The sequence below is a fragment of the Salmo trutta genome, chromosome 21 (assembly GCF_901001165.1).
Source record: "Salmo trutta chromosome 21, fSalTru1.1, whole genome shotgun sequence".
Taxonomy (NCBI): Eukaryota; Metazoa; Chordata; class Actinopteri; order Salmoniformes; family Salmonidae; genus Salmo; species Salmo trutta.
The window spans coordinates 22777597-22797882 of record NC_042977.1 but is presented as its reverse complement, the minus strand read 5'-3'; the positions used below and the strand labels follow the sequence as shown (position 1 = coordinate 22797882).

General features: G+C 43.1%; 2 protein-coding genes across 8 annotated transcripts in view; both read left to right on the top strand.

Moving 5' to 3' along the window:
• The window catches only part of LOC115156983 (ras GTPase-activating protein nGAP), a 100566-nt gene extending 89266 nt beyond the window's left edge, over nt 1-11300 (top strand). For 6 of the 7 annotated variants that reach the window (XM_029704797.1, XM_029704794.1, XM_029704795.1 and 3 more), the window contains 4 exons: nt 72-206; nt 488-690; nt 3091-3178; nt 10232-11300. In XM_029704797.1, coding sequence (XP_029560657.1) covers nt 72-206; nt 488-690; nt 3091-3178; nt 10232-10399 — 594 coding nt within the window. In that variant the 3' untranslated portion in view covers nt 10400-11300. Of the gene's footprint in view, nt 1-71; nt 207-487; nt 691-3090; nt 3179-3803; nt 3835-10231 lie in introns of all 7 variants that reach the window. The other variant, XM_029704796.1, reaches the window with a different exon arrangement.
• An 871-nt stretch (nt 11301-12171) lies between these two features.
• On the top strand, nt 12172-19570 carry LOC115157741 (ATP-dependent RNA helicase A protein). The gene is made up of 12 exons (XM_029706180.1): nt 12172-12591; nt 12677-12817; nt 12925-13046; nt 16223-16375; nt 16680-16840; nt 17205-17316; nt 17483-17650; nt 17793-17914; nt 18073-18302; nt 18559-18674; nt 18817-19017; nt 19330-19570. The coding sequence occupies exons 1-12, from the start codon at nt 12406-12408 to the stop codon at nt 19484-19486; spliced, it is 1869 nt and encodes a 622-aa protein (XP_029562040.1). The 5' UTR covers nt 12172-12405; the 3' UTR covers nt 19487-19570.
• The last annotated feature ends 716 nt before the right edge of the window (nt 19571-20286 follow it).

Genomic DNA, 20286 nt, shown 5'->3' with positions numbered 1-20286 from the left:
CAAGAAATAAAGTGTGGCCAAAGGCACTCAGGGTAGATTTGATTGACATACATGTATCTGTGGTGGTGCAGGTGGCGTCGCCGGTAGAGCCAGTCACCATGTCACCGGTAGAGAGGACAGCGGCGTGGGTACTGAATAATGGCCAGTTCGAGGACGAGGCGGCCCCAGCAGATCAGAGCAGGGAGGACAGCAGGCACGCCAAGAAGGTAAAGACACAGCCAGAGTTACAGTCAATGAGGGTTTGATGGCCAAAATATTTCCAAGTTAAATGACTGACTTCTTCCTAATCATCCAAGTCAACACATCAGCCTGCTAAGCCAGTGTAGGCAGACAGAGATAGTCTTAGTCATGACTAACATGATCATCCCCTCCCTCCCACTCACTTTCTCTCTTTCCCTCTCTCTCTCTCTCTCTCACTTTCCCTCTGTCTGTCTGCCTCGCTTTCTCGTTCCCTCTATCTCTGTTTTTCTCTCCTCTCTCCCGCCAGTATGAACAGGAGATCTCCAAGCTGAAGGAGCGCCTGCGGGTGTCTAGTCGGTGTCTGGAGGAGTACGAGAGACGTCTGCTGGCCCAGGAGCAGCAGATGCAGAAACTGCTGATGGAGTACAAGGCCCGCCTGGAGGACAGCGAGGAGAGGCTGCGGCGGCAGCAGGAGGAGAAGGACAACCAGATGAAGAGCATCATCTGCAGGTAGGCATTACTAGGCACCCTCTGGATAATTTTGCTTAAAACAAGCCCATACTCCAGTCGGAATTCCTTTGAATTAATGAATGAATGAATGATTGAATGGAAGCAAAATCACAGATTGACTGCTTAATGGCGTGTCTATAGTGTCTTGTATAGTTGTCCCAAATGGCACCCTATTCCCTATATACAGTGCATTTGGAAAGTATTCAGACCCCTTGACTTTTCCCACATTTTGTTACAGCCTTATTCTAAAATGGATAAAATTATTTTCTTCCTCATCAATCTACACACAATACCCCATAATGACAAAGCAAAAACAGGTTTTTAGAAATACCTTACTTACATAGGTATTCAGACCCTTTGCTATGAGACTCGAAATTGAGCTCAGGTGCATCCTGTTTTCATTGATCATCCTTGAGATGTTTCTACAACTTGATTGGAGTCCACTTGTGGTAAATTCAATTGATTGGACATGATTTGGAAAGGCACACACCTGTCTATATCAAATCAAATGTATTTATATAGCCCTTCTTACATCAGCTGATATCTCAAAGTGCTGTACAGAAACCCAGCCTAAAACCCCAAACAGCAAGCAATGCAGGTGTAGAAGCACGGTCGCTAGGAAAAACTCCCTAGAAAGGCCAAAACCTAGGAAGAAACCTAGAGAGGAACCAGGCTATGAGGGGTGGCCAGTCCTCTTCTGGCTGTGCTGGGTGGAGATTATAACAGCACATGGCCAAGATGTTCAAATGTTCATAAATGACCAGCATGGTCAAATAATAATAATCATAGTAGTTGTTGAGGGTGCAACAAGTCAGTAACAAAAGAGTAAGTGTCAGTTGGCTTTTTCATAGCCGATGTTTGAGAGTATCTCTACTGCTCCTGCTGTCTCTAGAGAGTTGAAAACAGCAGGTCTGGGACAGGCAGCACGTCCGGTGAACAGGTCAGGGTTCCAGCAGGTCTGGGACAGCAGGTCTGGGACAGGTAGCACGTCCGGTGAACAGGTCAGGGTTCCATAGCTGCAGGCAGAACAGTTGGAACTGGAGCAGCAGCACGGCCAGGTGAACTGGGGACAGCAAGGAGTCATCAAGCCAGGTAGTCCTGAGGCATGGTCCTAGGGCTCAGGTCCTCCGAGAGAGAGAAAAAGAGAATTAGAGAGAGCATATTTAAATTCACACAGGACACCAGAAAAGACAAGAGAAATACTCTATATAAGGTCCCACAGTTGACAGTGCATGTCAGAGCAAAAACCAAGCCATGAGGTCGAAGGAATTGTCCGTAGAGCTCCGAGACATGATAGTGTCGAGGCACAGATCTGGGGAAGGGTACCAAACATTTATGCAGCATTGAAGATCCCCAAGAACACAGTGGCCGCCATCATTCTTAAAAGGTTTGGAACCACCAAGACTCTTCCTAGAGCTGCCTACCTGGCCAAACTGCACAATCGGGGGAGAAGGGCCTGACAGAGCTCCAGAGTTCCTCTGTGGAGATGGGAGAACCTTCCAGAAGGACAACCATCTCTGCTGCACTCCACCAATCAGGCCTTTGTGGCCAGACGGAAGCCACTCCTCAGTAAAAGGCACATGACAGCCCACTTGGAGTTTGCCAAAAGGCACCAAAAGCAATCTCAAGCCTGAATGCCAAGCGTCACGTCTGGAGGAAACATGGCACCATCCCTACGCTGAAGCATGCTGTGGGGATGTTTTTCAGCGGCAGGGAGACTAGTCAGGATCGAGGGAAAGATGAATGGAGCAGATCCTTGATGAAAACTTGCTTAGGACCTCAGACAGGGGCGACAGTTCACCTTCCAACAGGACAACGACCCTGACTTCGGGACAAGTCTCTGAATATCCTTGATTGGCCCAGCAAGAGCCTGGACTTGAACCCGATCAAACATCTCTAGAGATAACTGAAAATAGCTGTGCAGCGACACTCCCCATCCAACCTGACAGAGCTTGAGAGGAACTGCAGAGAAGAATGGGAGAAACTCCCCAAATACATGTGTGCCAAGCTTGTAGCGTCATAACCAGGAAGACTAGAGGCTGTAATTGCTGCCAAAGGTGCTTCAACAAAGTACTAAGTAAAGGGTCTGAATACTTATGTAAATGTGATATTTCCAGGGGGGGGTTTATTGATATATTTGCAAAAATTTCTAAAAACCTGGTTTTGCTCTGCCATTATGGGTTATTGTGTGTAGATTGATGAGGGGAAAAAACAATTGAATCAATTTTAGAATAAGGCTGTAACATAACAAAATGTGGAAAAGGGGAAGGGGACTGAATACTTTCCAAATGCACTGTATAGTGCACTACTTTTGACCAGGGTCTACCATTTGAGGTGCAGCCTATGACCTCCCCTTTAGGTTTGTATGCATCTGAGATGGCAATGCTCTGTCACTCACAGGTTAATTGCTGTAGAGGAGGAGCTGAAGAGAGACCATGCAGAGATGCAGGCTGTCATAGATGCCAAGCAGAAGATCATTGATGCACAGGTATAGTAACAGAAAAAGCTACACATATTTTGTCTGTACTCTGTGTAGGGCTTGAATAAATCCAATACTCAGACCATCCCCTTATGAATGAATCTTCTACTCTCCATGGAAACCGATTCATTCAGTCTTACATTTGGGGTTGCTTACCATTGTCTTATATCCTTGACAGCTTTTCAGAGCAATCTGGAAATGCCATAGATGGTCTCACTAGAGGCACATAACATTTGCTCTCGCTTTTTGGGCTTTTAACAGGGCTTTTTATCAGCTCGTTGCCTCTGAAGACTCTTTGAGAAGGTCATACTTTACGTCAACAGATCTTCAATACCAAGCAGGGAAAGGGGAGAAGAAAATAGGATCAATGTTAACTATTATTGCCCCATCAAAATACATATTTTAAATGCTTTGACTTTTACAAATGTCTACTTTCTTTACAATGTTATCTTTTGGTCAGAGGAGATATAATTGACACTAAATGTAAAAGTATAGACTTGACATGCAGTTAATTCTATAAACCCATCCAAACAACACTTTTCAAGCTTTGGAGGGGGATGGAGTTCTTGTACTCTGTATTGGAGCAGAGAACCTGTTGACGTGCTCACTATCACTATGTTCCACTGAATTCCAGGTCAATAAAGCAAAAGAGGTAATCCAAGCAGGCAAGTAAACCAGTCAGTCCTCAGGTTTTGGAAAATGCCGGTAAGCCTTGTATGAGCGCAACCACACTTGACACCCATTCCTGCCCTCCCTGCCAAAAACAGTACTTATTCGTGTGCAGACTAGAGGTTGTTTGGCATTGCTTTTGGATTTCCCCATCAGTCACAATATAAATATAAAACATAATCTAATACATTTTCATTACTTTTGCAGTTTGAGTACACCCCTGCTGCTACTCTTAATGTTTCTCCATGTCAATATCATCTCAGACACAAAGTGGCGCTCATAGTTAACAATCAACAATGTTATAGTATGAGAATGTCTGTCACGAGATGGAATTAGGGCTGTAAATATTAAGCAGCTACATTGATGTGTTCACCATATCCGTTTCTCCAGGAATGTGTGTTGTGAGTTGCGCTCTTAGCAGATGATAGCTTTGGCTGCTTTTCACCCTGCCTTCCTAATTTAGCTACTGTCACTCCCAAAACCCATTTCCCCTTCCCTCCTCTCACTCAGTTCTGCAGGAACAGTGCCATGACCTGGCTAGGTTGCCCATGGCTAGTGACACAACTTTATTTTGTTGCAGATTTCAAGGAGAGCAAACTGAATCAGTTTTCCTCCATCTAGGATGGCATCACAGTGGTGGTCATTGGGGGGAACAATCAAATATATAGTGTAGAGGATAGTTCAGTCTAAGGGTTAGGCATAGAATTGGCATTTCAGTAAAACAATGAAGTGATAGTTGAATACAAATAATGTTTTTACACAATATAAATGTACAATTGTTTTCAGTTGAAAGCCATGCCACTGTTGACATGTAGGCTCTGTGAATGGTATACGAATGGATAGATACAGTACTAGTCAAAAGTTTGGACACATACTCATTCAAGGGTTTTTCTTTATTTTTACTATTTTCTACATTGTAGAATAATAGTGAATACATAAACTATGAAATAACACAAATGGAATCATGTAGTAACCAAAAAATTGTTAAACAAATCAAAATGTATTTTTGATTCTTCAAAGAAGCCACCCTTTTCCTTGATGACAGCTTTGCACAATCTTAGCATTCTCTCAACCAGCTTCATGAGGAATGCTTTTTCAACAGTCTTGAAGGAGTTCCCACATACAGTAGCAAGAAAAAGTATACAAATCCTTTGGAATTACCTGGATTTCTGCATAAATTGGTCATCAAATTTGATCTGATCTTCATCTAAGTCACAACAATAGACAAACATAGTGTGCTTAACCTAATAACAAATTATTGTATTTTTCTTGTCTATATTGAATACATCTTTTAAACATTCACAGTGTAGGTTGGAAAATATATGTGAACCCCGAGGCTAATGACTTCTCCAAAAGCTAACTGGAGTCAGGAGTCAGCTAACCAGGAGTACAATCATTGAGACAAGATTGGAGATGTTGGTTAGAGCTGCCCTGCCCTATAAAAAACACTCACAAAATTTGTGTTTGCTATTCACAAGAAGCATTGCCTGATGTGAACCATGCCTCGAACAAAAGAGATCTCAGAAGACCCAAGATAAAGAATTGTTGACTTGCATAAAGCTGGAAAGGGTTACAAAAGTATCTCTAAAAGCCTTGATGTTCATCAGTCCACGGTAAGACAAATTGTCTATAAATGGAGAAAGTTCAGCACTGTTGCTACTCTCCATAGGAGTGGCCGTCCTGCAAAGATGACTGCAAGAGCACAGCGCAGAATGTTCAATGAGGTTAAGACGAATCCTAGAGTGTCAGCTAAAGACTTACAGAAATCTCTGGAACATGCTAACATCTCTGTTGATGAGTCTACGATACGTAGACACCAAGAATGGTGTTCATGGGAGGACACCACGGAAGAAGCCATTGCTGTCCAAAAAAAACATTGCTGCACATCTGAAGTTTGCGAAAGTCCACATGGATGTTCCACAGCGCTACCGGCAAAATATTCTGTGGACAGATGAAACTACAGTTGAGTTGTTTGCAAGGTACACACAATATGTGTGGAGAAAAAAAGGCACAGCACACCAACATCAAAACCTCATCCCAACTGTAAAGTATGGTGGAAGGAGCATCATGGTTTGGGGCTGCTTTGCTGCCTCAGGGTCTGGACAGCTTACCATCATCAACGGAAAAATGAATTCCGAAGTTTATCAAGACATTTTGCCGAAAAATGTTAGGCTGTCCGCCAATTGAAGCTCAACAGAAGTTGGGTGATTCAACAGGACAATAACCCAAAACACAGAAGTAAATCAACAACAGCATGGCTTCAACAGAAGAAAATACGCCTTCTGGAGTGGCCTGACATCAACCCGATTGAGATGCTGTGGCATGACCTCGAGCAGTTTACACCAGACATCCCAAGAATATTGCTAAACTGAAACGGTTGTGTAAAGAGGAATAGTCCAAAATTCCTCCTGACCGTTGTGCCGGTCTGATCCGCAACTACAGAAAACGTTTGGTTGAGGTTATTGCTGCCAAAGGAGGGTCAACCAGTTATTAAATCCAAGGGTTCACATACTTTTTCCACCCTGCACTGTGAATGTTTACACGGTGTGTTCAATAAAAACATGAAAATGTATAACTGTTTTGTGTGTTAATAGTTTAGGCAGACAGTGTTTGTCTACTGTTGTGACCTAGATGAAGATCAGATCAAATTTTATGACCAATTTATGCAGAAATCCAGGTATTTCCAAAGGGTTCACATACTTTTTCTTGCCGCTGTATGCTGAGCACTGGTTGGCTGCTTTTCCTTCACTCTGCAATCCAACTCATCCCAATATATCTCAATTGGGTTGAGGTCGAGTGATTATGGAGGCCAGGTCATCTGATGCAGCACTCCATCACTCTCCTTCTTGGTCAAATAGCCCTTACACAGCCTGGAGGCGTGTTGGATCATTGTCCTGTTGAAAAACAAATGATAGTCCCACTAAGCGCAAACGAAATGGGATGGTGTATAGCTGCAGAATGCTGTGGTAGCCATGCTGGTTAGGTGTGCCTTGAATTCTAAATAAACCACAGGCAGTGTCACCAGCAAAGCACACCCACACCGTCACACCTCCTCTATGCATTACGGTGGAAACAACACATTCGGAGATCATCCATTCACCTACTCTGAGTCTCACAGTGACACAGCGGTTGGAACCAATCATCTCAAATTTGGACTCATCAGACCAAAGAACAGATATCCACCGGTCTAATGTCCAATGCTCATGTTTCTTGGCCCAAGCAAGTCTCTTCTTCTTATTGGTGTCCTTTAGTAGTGGTTTCTTTGCAGCAATTTGACCATGAAGGCCTGATTCACACAGTCTCCTCTGAACAGTTGATGTTGAGATGTGTCTGTTACTTGAACTCTGTGTAGCATTCATTTGGGATGCAATTTCTGAGGCTGGTAACTAATGAACTTATCCTCTGCAGCAGAGGTAACTCTGTCTTCCTTTCCTGTGGCCATCCTCATGAGAGCCAGTTTCATCATAGCGCTTGATGGTTTTTACGACTGCACTTGAAGAAACTTTCAAAGTTCTTGACATTTTCAAGATTGACTGACCTTCATGTCTTAAAGTAATGATGGACTGTCGTTTCTCTTTGCTTATTTGAGCTGTTCTTGCCATAATATGGACTTGGTCTTTTACCATATAGGGCTATCTTCTGTATACCAACCTTACCCTGTCACAACACAACTGGAAAGAAATTCCATGAATACATTTTTAACAAGGCACACCTGTTAATTGAAACGCATTCCAGGTGACTACCTCAAATCAAATTTTATTTGTCACAAGCGCCAAATACAGCAGTGAAATGCTTACTTACGAGCCCCTAACCAACAGTGCAGTTTCAAAAAAAATATGGATAAGAATAAGAGAGAAAAGTACAAGTAATTAAAGAGCAGCAGTAAAAAAATAACAATATATACAGGGGGGTGCTGGTACAGAGTCAATGTGCAGGGCCACCGGTTAGTTGAGGTAGTATGTACATGTAGGTAGAGTTATTAAAGTGACTCTGCATAGATGACAAATAGTCTGGGTAGCCATTTGACTAGAGGTTCAGGAGTCTTATGGCTCGGGGGTAGAAGCTGTTAAGAAGCCTCTTGGACCTAGACTTGGCGCTCCGGTACCGCTTGCCGTGCGGAAGCCGAGAGAACAGGCAATGACTAGGGTGGCTGGAGTCTTTGACAATTTTTAAGGCCTTCCTCTGACATCGCCTGGTATAGAGGTCCTGGATGCAGGAAGCTTGGCCCCAGTGATGAACTGGGCCGTACGCACTACCCTCTGTAGTGCCTTGCGGTCGGAGGCCGAGCAGTTGCCATACCAGGCAGTGATGCAACCAGTCAGGATGCTCTCGATGGTGCAGCTGTAGAACCTTTTGAGTATTTGAGGACCCATTTCAAATCTTTGTCTCCTGAGGGGGAATAGGTTTTGTTGTGCCCGCTTCACGACTGTCTTGTGTGCTTGGACCATGTTAGTTTGTTGGTGATGTGGACACCAAGGAACTTGAAGCTCTCAACCTGCTCCACTGCAGCCCCGTCGATGAGAATGGGGGCGTGCTCGGTCCTCTTTTTCCAGTAGTCCACAATTATCTCTTTTGTCTTGATCACGTTGAGGGAGAGGTTGTTGTCCTGGCACCACACTGCCAGGTCTTTGACCTCCTCCCTATAGGGTGTCTCGTTGTTGTCGGTGATCAGGCCTACCACAGTTGAGTCATCGGAAATTTAATGATGGTGTTGGAGTCATGCCTGGCCGTGCAGTCATGAGTGAACAGGGAGTACAGGAGAGGGCTGAGCACGCACATAGGTGTTCCTTTTGTCCAGGTGGGAAAGGGCAGTGTGGAGTGCAATAGAGATTGCATCATCTGTGGATCTGTTTGGGCGGTATGCAAATTGAAGTTGCTCTAGGGTTTCTGGGATGATGGTGTTGATGTGAGCCATGACCAGCCTTTCAAAGCACTTCATGGCTACAGACAGGCTACATGTCAGTAGTCATTTAGGCAGGTTACCTTAGTGTTCTTGGGCACAGTCACAATGGTGGTCTGCTTAAAACATGTTGGTATTACAGACTTGGACAAGGAGAGGTTGAAAATGTCAGTGAAGACACTTGCCAGTTGGTCAGAGCATGCTCACAGTACACGTCCTGGTAATCCATCTGTCCCTTTGGCCTTGTGAATGTTGACCTGTCTAAAGGTCTTACTCACATTTGCTGCGGAGAGCGTGATCACACAATCTTCCTGTACAGCTGGTGCTTTCATGCATGTTTCAGTGTTATTTGCCTCGAAGCGAGTAGTTTAGCTCATCTGGTAGGCTCGTGTCACTGGGCAGCTCTCGGCTGTGCTTCCCTTTGCAGTCCGTAATAGTTTGGAAGCCCTGCCACATCCGACGCGCGTCGGAGCCGGTGTAGTACGACTCTATCTTAGTCCTGTATTGACGCTTTGCCTGTTTGATGGTTCGTCGGAGGGGCATAGCGGGATTTCTTATAAGCTTCCGGGTTAGAGTCCCACTCCTTGAAAGCGGCAGCTCTAGCCTTTAGCTCAGTGCGGATGCTGCCTGTAATCCATGGCTTCTGATTGGGGTATGTATGTACGGTCACTGTGGGGACGACATCATCGATGCACTTATTGATGAAGCCAATGACAGATGTGGTGTACTCCTCAATGCCATTGGAGGAATCCCGGAACATATTCCAGTCTGTGCTAGCAAAACAGTCCTGTAGTTTAGCATCTGCTTCATCTGACCACTTTTTTATTGATCTAGTGTCTGGTGCTTCCTGCTTTAATTTTTGCTTGTCAGCAGGAATCAGGAGGATGGAATTATGGTCAGATTTGCCAAATGGAGGGCGAGGGAGAGCTTTGTATGCGTCTCTGTGTGTGGAGTAAAGGTGGTCCAGAGTTCTTTTCCCTCTGGTTGCACATTTAACATGATGATAGAAAGCTGGCTGAGAGAATGCCAAGAGTGTGCAAAGCTGTCATCAAGGCAAAGAGTGGCTACTTTGAAGAATCTCATAAAATATTTGTATTTGTTTAACACTTTTTTGATTACTACTTGATTCCATATGTGTTCATAGTTTATGTTTTCACTATTATTCTATAATGTAGAAAATAATAAAAAATAAAGAAAAACCCTGGAATGAGTAGGTGTGTCCAATCTTTTGAATGGTACTATATATATAAAAAATATGTTTTCATTTTAAAAACAAACACGTCGCAATGCTTGGATATGAGTTTGTTTTATCTATAATTTTGGCTGCTAAACAAAAACTATTTCAGACTTCGCTTGTGATATTTGAATTTCACCATCTACAAAGTAGTAATCATCCTTTAGCTTATCCTGCTAATTCATTCTCCAATGTAAAGTGAATGTTTTCCTCTCTTTCTCAATCCCTCCCTCTTTCCCTTCTCTCTTTCTCTCTTCAGGAGAAGAGGATAAGCTCCCTGGATGCAGCCAACTCTCGGCTAATGAGTGCCCTGACACAGGTGAAGGAGCGCTATAGCATGCAGAACCTGCGCAACGGCCTCTCGCCAACCAACCCTACAAAACTGTCGATCACTGAGAACGGAGAGTTCAAAAACAGCAACTGCTGATTTAGTCGGACAGTGCGAGATGGTGTTATGGTCACACTCTCTCCATGCACACAGACCAATTACCTGTGGCTCTACAAGGAATGTCTAGATATTAATGTAAATAGCTTGTATCTTGTATTGGTTGTGTACAGAGATGATACTGAAAGACATGTCTTTTGAAGACGTGAACAGGGGGATCAACTGTTGTCATGAAATAGCGAATTGTTGTTTTATAAATGACATTCCCATATGCAGACAAATGCAGTTTTAAATAGATTTGAAGTATTCTCTAATTAAGAGATGATGTATTGAGATGTACATATCAAAGGGGTTTGTTTAAATAAATAAGCACATAGTGAGCAGTTATTGCTCTAAAAACATAGTCATGATAGGAATGGAAGGGCAAAATAAACCAAAAACTGTTTTATGCACTGTTTTTCTAACCTACTTTTTAAAAATCTTTTTAACTTCTGTTTTTGTCGTCTTAAACTGGAGGTTGCATTGGTTTTGATTGGCTGATTTTGAGTATATTGGGACTGCTGCTTGCCCATTGTTAGCTGAAACCATAGGCCTTTGAGGTCAGGTTCTTAAGGCCTACTGGATCTTCAAAAAAAGTGTCTGCTCACTCCCACCTTGCCACAGAATAGCAAATGTTATTTATTTCTGTACCTTCTACTGGCACGCCTTCAAGATCCCAAGAGAAGATTTTCAACATGACAGCCCTCCTGACTTTCTACAATTTTCTATTTCATGTCAATCACTACTGTTTAAAAGAGTCTGTTTTCTGTTCTCACCCATCCAACCTCCCCCTAGGCACACACTTTTTTGTTGCACAAAAATCTATGAACTGGTGAATGTCAAAAATAGCTTATCTGTCAGTTGTTGAACGTTGTTGAGAATAAAGACTGCCTGTAACATTGTGGATGTTTTGCATTCGTGACGTTTATATGGTTTGTAATTCAGCTACACTGCTGAAGCACATGCATATTTGCAGTGCTTGTGCTACCTAAAACATTCCTTGCACCCAAAATGATTATCGGCACCTATTTCAGTCCAAGTCAAACTCTGCATATTTGTGGAGTCATTACATAAATCCACTTAATAAAGATTGTTATTGTTACTTTGTAAAATGTGACTTGATTAGTGAACTACAGTTAGAACAGGGTATGACAAAAATACTTGTCAGCTTGATTGGAAGGCCTCAATGACCGGTCAAATGTGGTAGATTTAAGCCTAGGCAGACTGGTTGCCACAGCATTGGTTGCTACCCACATTGCTCTAGGTTTGGGATTTTGAGTCCGGCAACTAGTCATCGTTCTGCCCATAGAGATCCTAATGACTAATTATGTGGGCCTACTGCCAGGGGGCAGCTCTTTGGCTGGCTGTCTCCAGTAGTTTTAGCCAGGCAACGATTATCTCCTCTTCCTCTCTGGCCCAGTTCGTGCTCATGACATGTCTGCCGTCTGAATGGTTTGTTTTTGCTAGCCGGCTCGTTTGAAGAAAGTATCTGGTGGAGCTTGAGTGGGTAAGATGAGCAACGTACAAATACAATTCGTACTAATTGTGTCATGTATTTAGCTAGCTGGTCATATCCATAATTTCCATGCAACATCCGTTAACGTTAGTACAGAAGCTTAAGCTTCTAAACGAGCTAACATTAGCTACGTCGAATACACGTTAACGGAGTCCCCACATCGGTGATACTGTTAGTCAACTAGCTAGCTAAAATAGGATCCTGAGCTTGGATTTTCTGGTGCTTTCGTCAATGTGCCCATTCACACGTTTACCTGCACTCTCACTGGCTAGAATGGTCCCACCTGATCTCGCTTCCCTCTCGTCTGCCTTCCATATTTGACAACACGTATTTCCATTATTAGAGCGGTCATAAGACTATCTTGTCAATATAATAGACAATATTTAATAAAGTCAGTGTTCGACATTGCAGGCGACTGCCGACTGACTGATATACATTGAACAATGCGTCATAAATAACTCATTATTATTTGTAGGTCAGTCACAATTTACCTATGATACTTTACGGTTTTGATCCACTCGAACACGGCCAATTAATCCTTGTTCCTACAGAGATCCACAAATCCGCCATGGCAGACATCAAGAACTTCCTGTATGCTTGGTGTGGGAAGAAGAAACGTACACCCAGCTATGACATTCGAGCAGCTGGAAACAAAAACCGGCAGAAGTTTCTGTGTAAGGTCAGTTGTATTCTTTAAAATGTGTCTGCATCAGCAATGATCAGGTAAATAACATTCATATTTTGACCTATGTTCCTCTTCCAAGGTTAGTATTGAGGGATTCAGCTACACTGGAATGGGGAACTCCACCAATAAGAAGGATGCCCAGGCAAATGCTGCCAGAGACTTAGTCAATTATCTTGTCCGAGCTGGAGAAATGAATGCAGCTGAAGTCCAAGCCCTTGGGGTCAGCTATTAACATATTACACCTAATGCTTTTTTATCCTTCAAGATAAAACATTGTGTCATGCACATGTTGTGATAACGTATTAAAAATACATTTCATATTTATAGGTAAGTGTACCTGACTTCAGTGAGCCTAGCTGTGGGGGAGGAGAGGGTGATAAAGGCAATGTCGGCTTTGGAAGTCTTCCTCCAAGTGGACCTATCCCACCTCACCTGGTTGTGAAAGCTGAGCAAGGTATTATTTTATTTAACTAGGTGTAACAGTATTGCTTCCGTCCCTCTCCTCGCCCCTACCTGGGCTCGAACCAGGGACCCTCTATACACATCAACAACTGAAATGTTTAAACGTGTATTTTTCCATATATAGACACGTCCTATGTGTTTTAATCAAATCAACTACATGCACTGTTTGTCTGATGCTTTAAGCAAATTGTTTGATGAAATAATTAAGACACACAAATGACTAAAGGGAGTCTGACCGCAATTGATTTGATTGTGCCGGGCCTGGCTCAGACAGCGAGTGACTGGGTGACTAGCACCCGTTTTTTTCTCTCTCTTCCCTGCTGCAGCGACCACCACAATACACCAACAGTTTGTATCGCGCTGTCCGTGTTGCTGAAGCTGCAACATAATTACAGCCATTTCTAACTGAAAAGTTCTGTTACCGAAATCCCTAATTTGTTTCGGAAAACATTCCCTATTCCCTCAAGCCTTGCTCTCTTTACATGACACATGAACGCATCTCATACACGTGACCAATAGGGCTTGACCTTTAGCCTTTCATAATCACATTAAAAAAATTGGTTATAACAAACTCTGAACACCGTAACACATGTGACAGCAAAATTGGATGCAGAGGACGTGACAAAAAACTCAAAACGGGAGAATGTTTACTGGTTGCTCAGGAGGTAAAAGGGAAGTCAGATGTGTGGAATAAATTTGACTAGTTGTGGAAAATCAGGAAAGGTAAGGAGCAAGCACTGCGTGCATATTATCTGTGCCAAACAGGTGCTGTTAGACTACAATATAATTTTCCTGACCGGTTTGAACAATGTAAACAACACCAAATAAATTCTAAGCATACTAGAGAGTCTGTTGTAAAACCTTTATTACAGCAAAGATCAAAAACAGTTGCATTCATTTGTGAATTGTTTTGATATTGTCATGTTAATATACAGTGCCTTCGGAAAGTATTCAAACTCTTGACTTATTCCATATTTTGTTACGTTACAACCTTATTCTAAAAGGGATTAAATAGTTATATTCCCTTCATCAATCTATGCACAATACCCCATAATGACAAAGCAAAAAAGGATTTTTAGAAATAAAAAACTGAAATATTACATTTACATAAGTATTCAGACCCTTTACTCAGTAAGTTGTTGATGCACCTTCGGCAGCGATTACAGCCGGGTCTTCTTGGGTATGACGCTACAAGCTTGGCACACCTGTATTTGGGGAATTTCTCCCATTCTTCTCTGCAGATCCTCTTAAGCTCTGTCAGGTGGATGGGGAGCATCGCTGCACAGCTATTTTCAGGTCTTTCAAGAGATATTTGATCGGGTTCAAGTCCAGGCTCTGGCTAGGCCACTCAAGGACATTCAGAGACTTGTCCCGAAGCCACTCCGGCATTGTCTTGGCTGTGTGCTTAGGGTTATTGTCCTGTTGGAAGGTGAACCTTCACCCCAATCTGAGGTCCTGAGCGCTCTGGAGGAGGTTTTCATCAAGGATCTCTCTGTACTTTTCTCTGTTCATCTTTCCCTCGATCCTGACTAGTCTTCCAGTCCCTGCCGCTGAAAAACATCCCCACAGCATGATGCTGCCACCACCATGCTTCACCGTAGGTATGGCGCCAGGTTTCCTCCAGACGTGACGCTTGGCGTTCAGGCCAAAGAGTGCAATCTTGGTTTCATCAGACCAGATAATCTTGTTTCTCATGTTCTGAGTCTGTAGGTGCCTTTTGGCAAACTCTAAGTGTGCAGTCATGTACCTTTTACTGAGGAGTGGCTTCCGTCTGGCCACTGTACAATAAAGGCCTGATTGCTGGAGTGCTGCAGAGATGGTTGTCCTTCTGGAAGGTTCTCCCATCTCCACAAAGAAACTCTAGAGCTCTGTCAGAGTGAGCATCAGGTTCTTGGTCACCTCCCTTACCAAGGCCCTTCTCCCCCGATTGCTCAGTTTGGTGTTTCCAAGAGTACCCAAAAAATTCTGCAACATTGAAGGTCCCCAAGAACAGTGGTCTCCATCATTCTTAAATGGAAGAAGTTTGGAACCACCAAGACTTCCTAGAGCTGGCCACGCTGCCAAACTGAGCAATCAGGGGAGAAGGGCCTTGGTCAGGGAGGTGGCCAAGTACCTGATGGGAGAACATTCCAGAAGGACAACCATCTCTGCAGCACTCCAGCAATCAGGCCTTTATGGTAGAGTGGACAGACAGAAGCCACTCCTCAGTAAAAGGCACATGACAGCCAGATTGGAGTTTGCCGAACTGGGACGAATATTCAACCTTCCAAACAGGACAATGACGCTAAGCACACAGCCAAGACAACGCAGGAGTGGCTTTGGGACAAGTCTCTCAATGTCCTTGAGTGGCCCAGCCAGAGCCCGGACTTGAACCCGATCAAACATGTCTGGAGAGACCTGAAAACAGCTGTACAGCAACGCTCCCCATCCAACCTGACAGCTTGAGAGGATCTGAAGATAAGAATGGGATAAACTCCCCAAATACAGGTGTGCCAAGCTTGTAGCGTCATACCCAAGAGGACTCGAGGCTGTAATCGCTGCCAAAGGTGCTTCAACAAAGTACTGAGTAAAGGGTATGAATACTTATGTAAGTGCGATATTTGTTTTTTAAATTAAATTAGCAGAAATGTTTTAATAAAAAAACAGTTTTTGCTTTGTCATTAAGGGGTATTGTATGTAGATTGATGAGGAAAAAATACAATTTAATCAATTTTAGAATACGGCTGTAACAAAATGTGGAAAAAGTTAAGGGGTCTGAATAGTTTCCCAATGCACTGTAGTTAGCTACGTCTATGGGATTTTATTTTTCTGTAGTGCGTAATGTGCAGTAGCGTGCGTGTGTGTGTGTGTGTGTGTGTGTGTGTGTGTGTATCAGATAACGGCAAAATCATTTGGTATATTTTGGGCTTGGGCTCATTAACTGAGCCATACATTAAATACATCTAGTGTCAGGCTTAAATTTTCTATCAAGCTCTAACAACCTCCAGACCCAGGCCAATTGTATATGCTTTATAATGCTTTTGAATGACACTTCCGGTTTTGGTAGGAAATACCGGGTTACCTGGGAGAAAAGTGATTTATTCTCGGGATGGAACATTTGTAAAATACCGGCAAAATATTCAACCCTGCTAATGACCGCCCATGATGGTGTGTTTTCTCTTAGGGAGAAAGTGAAGCTGTTCACGTCTCACAACAACATGACCAACTACACCATGGTCTGGAGCTCCAAAACCAACCTGGAGCAGAGGAAGGGTCGGGCCGGCCGCGTCCGGGCTGGCTTCTGCTTTTATCTGTGTAGCAGAGCACGCTTTGACAAGTACGTCTCTGAACTGCAACCTTTATTGAATTAAAGAGATGCCAAACGTCTGGGCCTGTATTCAAAAAGCCTCTCAGAGTAGGAGTGCTGATCTCGGATCAGGTCCCCCCTTCCATGTAAACATATTAATTATGATATAAAAGGCTAAACTGATCAGCACTACAACTCTGAGCTGCTTTATGGATATGGGCCCTGTTTATTCACTCTTATCCTTACTTGTATGTCAAACTATGAGTTTGATTTGAAAAACACAAGTGAAGAATGTATGCCTCTGCTTCTGTGCTTACCCTTTTCTTCATTCCAGACTGGAGACCCATAGGACCCCTGAGGTATTCCGTACTCCTCTCCACGAGGTAGCCCTGAGCATCAAGCCGCTGAGACTAGGATCCATTGGCCATTTCCTTTCCAAGGCCATCGAGCCCCCTCCCCTGGGCGCAGTTATCGAGGCAGAACACACACTGAAAGGTTAGTCTTTTAGCTTTGACCTTGAAGCTAGAACCCTTAGTTGCTACATCCATTTTTGGACTGATAAATGAATGTATATTAAACACATTGATTCTTACAGAATAAAACTATAATGTTGACATCATGGATGGTCAGTCCTTGCATCCATAGCTCTGTCTATGAATTTGAGTGGTTACATTTCTCCAGGCCCATCCATCAGCTTTATACCAACAGAGGGGTAACCGCTTTATTGTTTCTATTGAGGTTCTAGCTTTAATAGATTTAGTTTTTTTCCTCAAGTTCGAAATGAGGCCCATTGTTGTAAGCATTACCAACAACCTTGAATAGTGTTGGCATTTATGGTTCTTCAGTATTTGTCTACTAGAACTGGATGCCTTGGACACAAATGACAAGTTGACTCCACTTGGTCGGATCCTTGCAAAGCTTCCAATCGAGCCACGGCGGGGAAAGATGATGAGTATGGGCTGCATATTCAAGTGAGTGCTGCATCAGAAGCATGAATTTAGTAAAATCCTTCCCTAACATACTATCCTTCCTTAAGATACTATTCCATATTGACAAATCGCTATACACATACACTGTTTTATGTTTCCAATGAGAAATGGTTTCAGTAGTTGGTGCTTTCTCTGCTCTGCTTTCTAGTGTTGGAGATGCAGTGTGCACCATCTCCGCAGCGTCATGCTTCCCAGAGCCCTTCATCAATGATGGCAAGCGCTTGCACTACGTGCACCGTAACTTTGCTGGTACCCGCTTCTCAGACCACGTGGCACTGCTGTCAGTCTTCCAGGCTTGGGACGATGTGAGGGAAGTCCTGGCTTCATAGAAACATGCAACATGTACATCTAGAAAACAACCAATCCCCTCTTATGGATTAGAATGAAACACTCCTATTCTCTCTCACTACCTGGAAAATGAAGGTTAGAAAGGCTTGTTAACTTCATTGTAGAACGGGAGGTGAGGATGCGGAGTCCAGATTCTGTGAACACAAGAGGCTCTACATGTCCACGCTGAGGATGACCTGGGAGGCCAAAGTGCAGCTGAAGGAGATCCTCATCAACTCTGGCTTCCCTGAGGGTAAATTGTCTGTCTCAAATGCCCTATGGGTCCTGGGCAAAAGTGGTGCACTTTATTGGGTATAGGGTGCTATGTGAACAACACAATTTGTGTAGCTGTATTGGCATAATTTACAATCACATCTGAAATAGTTTACTGTTTTTTTGTCTTTTTATAAGAGTGCTTGATGACACAGATGTTCAACAACGTTGGACCTGACAACAACCTTGACGTGGTCATCTCTCTCCTGACGTACGGCTCCTATCCCAACGTGTGCTACCACAAGGAGAAGAGGAAGAATCTCACCACTGAGGGGTGCAATGCCCTCATCCATAAATGCCCCGTCAACTGCCCCTTCAGCAGCCAGGACATGACCTACCCATCACCGTTCTTTGTCTTTAGCGAAAAGGTATGATCTCAAATTAGAAGTTGTCGATGTCTACATAATATGAATATACTGGTGTGTCATCGGTTTTACTATTCTATAGGTTGTGTACCGGTTATTTATATGCTTAAATGTGACGGGGTGACCCACTGACGGGGTCCTTGTCAGTGTCCGATGACAATCTATTATTGTAAATTGGTGTACAATTCAGTCTGACTGCACGCAACCAGTTAACACTACTACTACAATTCATGACCACTCGTCTTTTGTTTTCCACCAGATCCGGACTCGAGCCATCTCCGCCAAAAGAATGACACTAGTCAGCCCACTCCAGCTGATCTTATTTGCCTCCAAGAAAATCACATCAAACGGGAAAATCATTGAGCTGGATGATTGGTGAGTGTAGCTACCATCTTTAAAGTGGTGCAATAGTGGAAACATGGTTTTTCCTGCATATTTACTTAGAATACTTCAAAGGGTTTTAGATTAAGCATCAATTGTGAGGTGAAGCAAATAAAACCACCATCTGTATTTACAGGATCAAACTGAAGATACCTCATGACGTGGCTGGCTGCATAGCTGCATTGAGGGCTGGAATGGAGGCCCTTGTTGTGGAAGTCATCAAAGACCCTGAGTACATCAGACAGCTGGACCCCACAAACGAGCGCATGCTCAACATCATCCGCCAAATCTCCAAGCCCTCCGCAGCCAGGCTTAACCTTATGGTCAACAATCTACGGTAAGATCAACATGACTTCTCAGCTCAGGGTAGTAGGAAAATATCGAGATTCTGTCCCAAATGGCACCCTTTTCACTACATAGTGCACTACTTTTGACCAAAGCTCTAGCAGCCATAGTCCGATAAACATGACATAACATACATACTTGTTATTGGATTAGTTTATTCTGTGTAGGTTATCAACATTTGTGCGCGGTATGATCTACTCCACTCGGTGAGTAATAGCACAGCATATTACTTTTTTCAGTAGTGAAATATGTCTGTTTTGAATACCAAATGCAGCTGGTTTACATGTTTTTCTGTCTTTATCAGTTTTGGCGATGGTCTATGTCCTCGTAAAATGGGCAGGTTTGATGGAAGTGGAGGAGGGTACAGAGGAGGAGGAGGGTACAGAGGAGGTGTAAGTAACAGAGGAAGCAGTGGCGGATACCGTGGAGGTGGTGGCTACAGGGAGGGTCAGGGATATTAGAGCATGTAACTTTTTGGATGTTGTATATAAAAATGCATAATATGTTTGTTTATTTTACTGTAATATTAGAAACATGTCTAAGGATGTTTTGTTTCAGTTGTGCATTGTGTGACACCTCACCACCACCACCACTTTGAAGTCAAGGTTACTGGCCCACATATTTACATTTACGTCATTTAACAGACGCTCTTATCCAGAGCGACTTACAAATTGGTGCATTCAACTTATGATATCCAGTGGAATAACCACTTTACAATAGTACATCTATATTTTTTTTTTTTGGGGGGGGGTTAGAAGGATTATTTTATCCTATCCCAGGTATTCCTTAAAGAGGTGGGGTTTCGGGTGTGATAAATGAACAATTTTAAGTCTTTGCTATATAGATTATCCATTCTCTGTATTGTCTTTTAGACCGACTCATTGGATTAGTTTGTATTTGTTAGCGTTAAATATTTTATTTCATGAGCTTCATTTTGTCAGTGGTAACTTAAAGATGATCATTAAAGAAATCAATTCAATAAAATACTTTTCTCCAACACCGCCAGATTTCCTTGGCATTTCCGCTGAAGGCACAAAAAGAGCACAATTTTGAAAAAACGATTTAATTAAATGTTCATATAAAGTGCACATTTATGGGGCCAGTGCATAAAGAAAGCATTTAACTTTACATTTAAATGGACACGAACACAAGAAAAATAATCGACTTAAGTAGTAACATCTGTTACATGGGAAGATACTGAGCAAACAGCTACATTCAATAGTGAATTGTCTGTCAAAGGTCTGGTTACTTAAACTTGTTT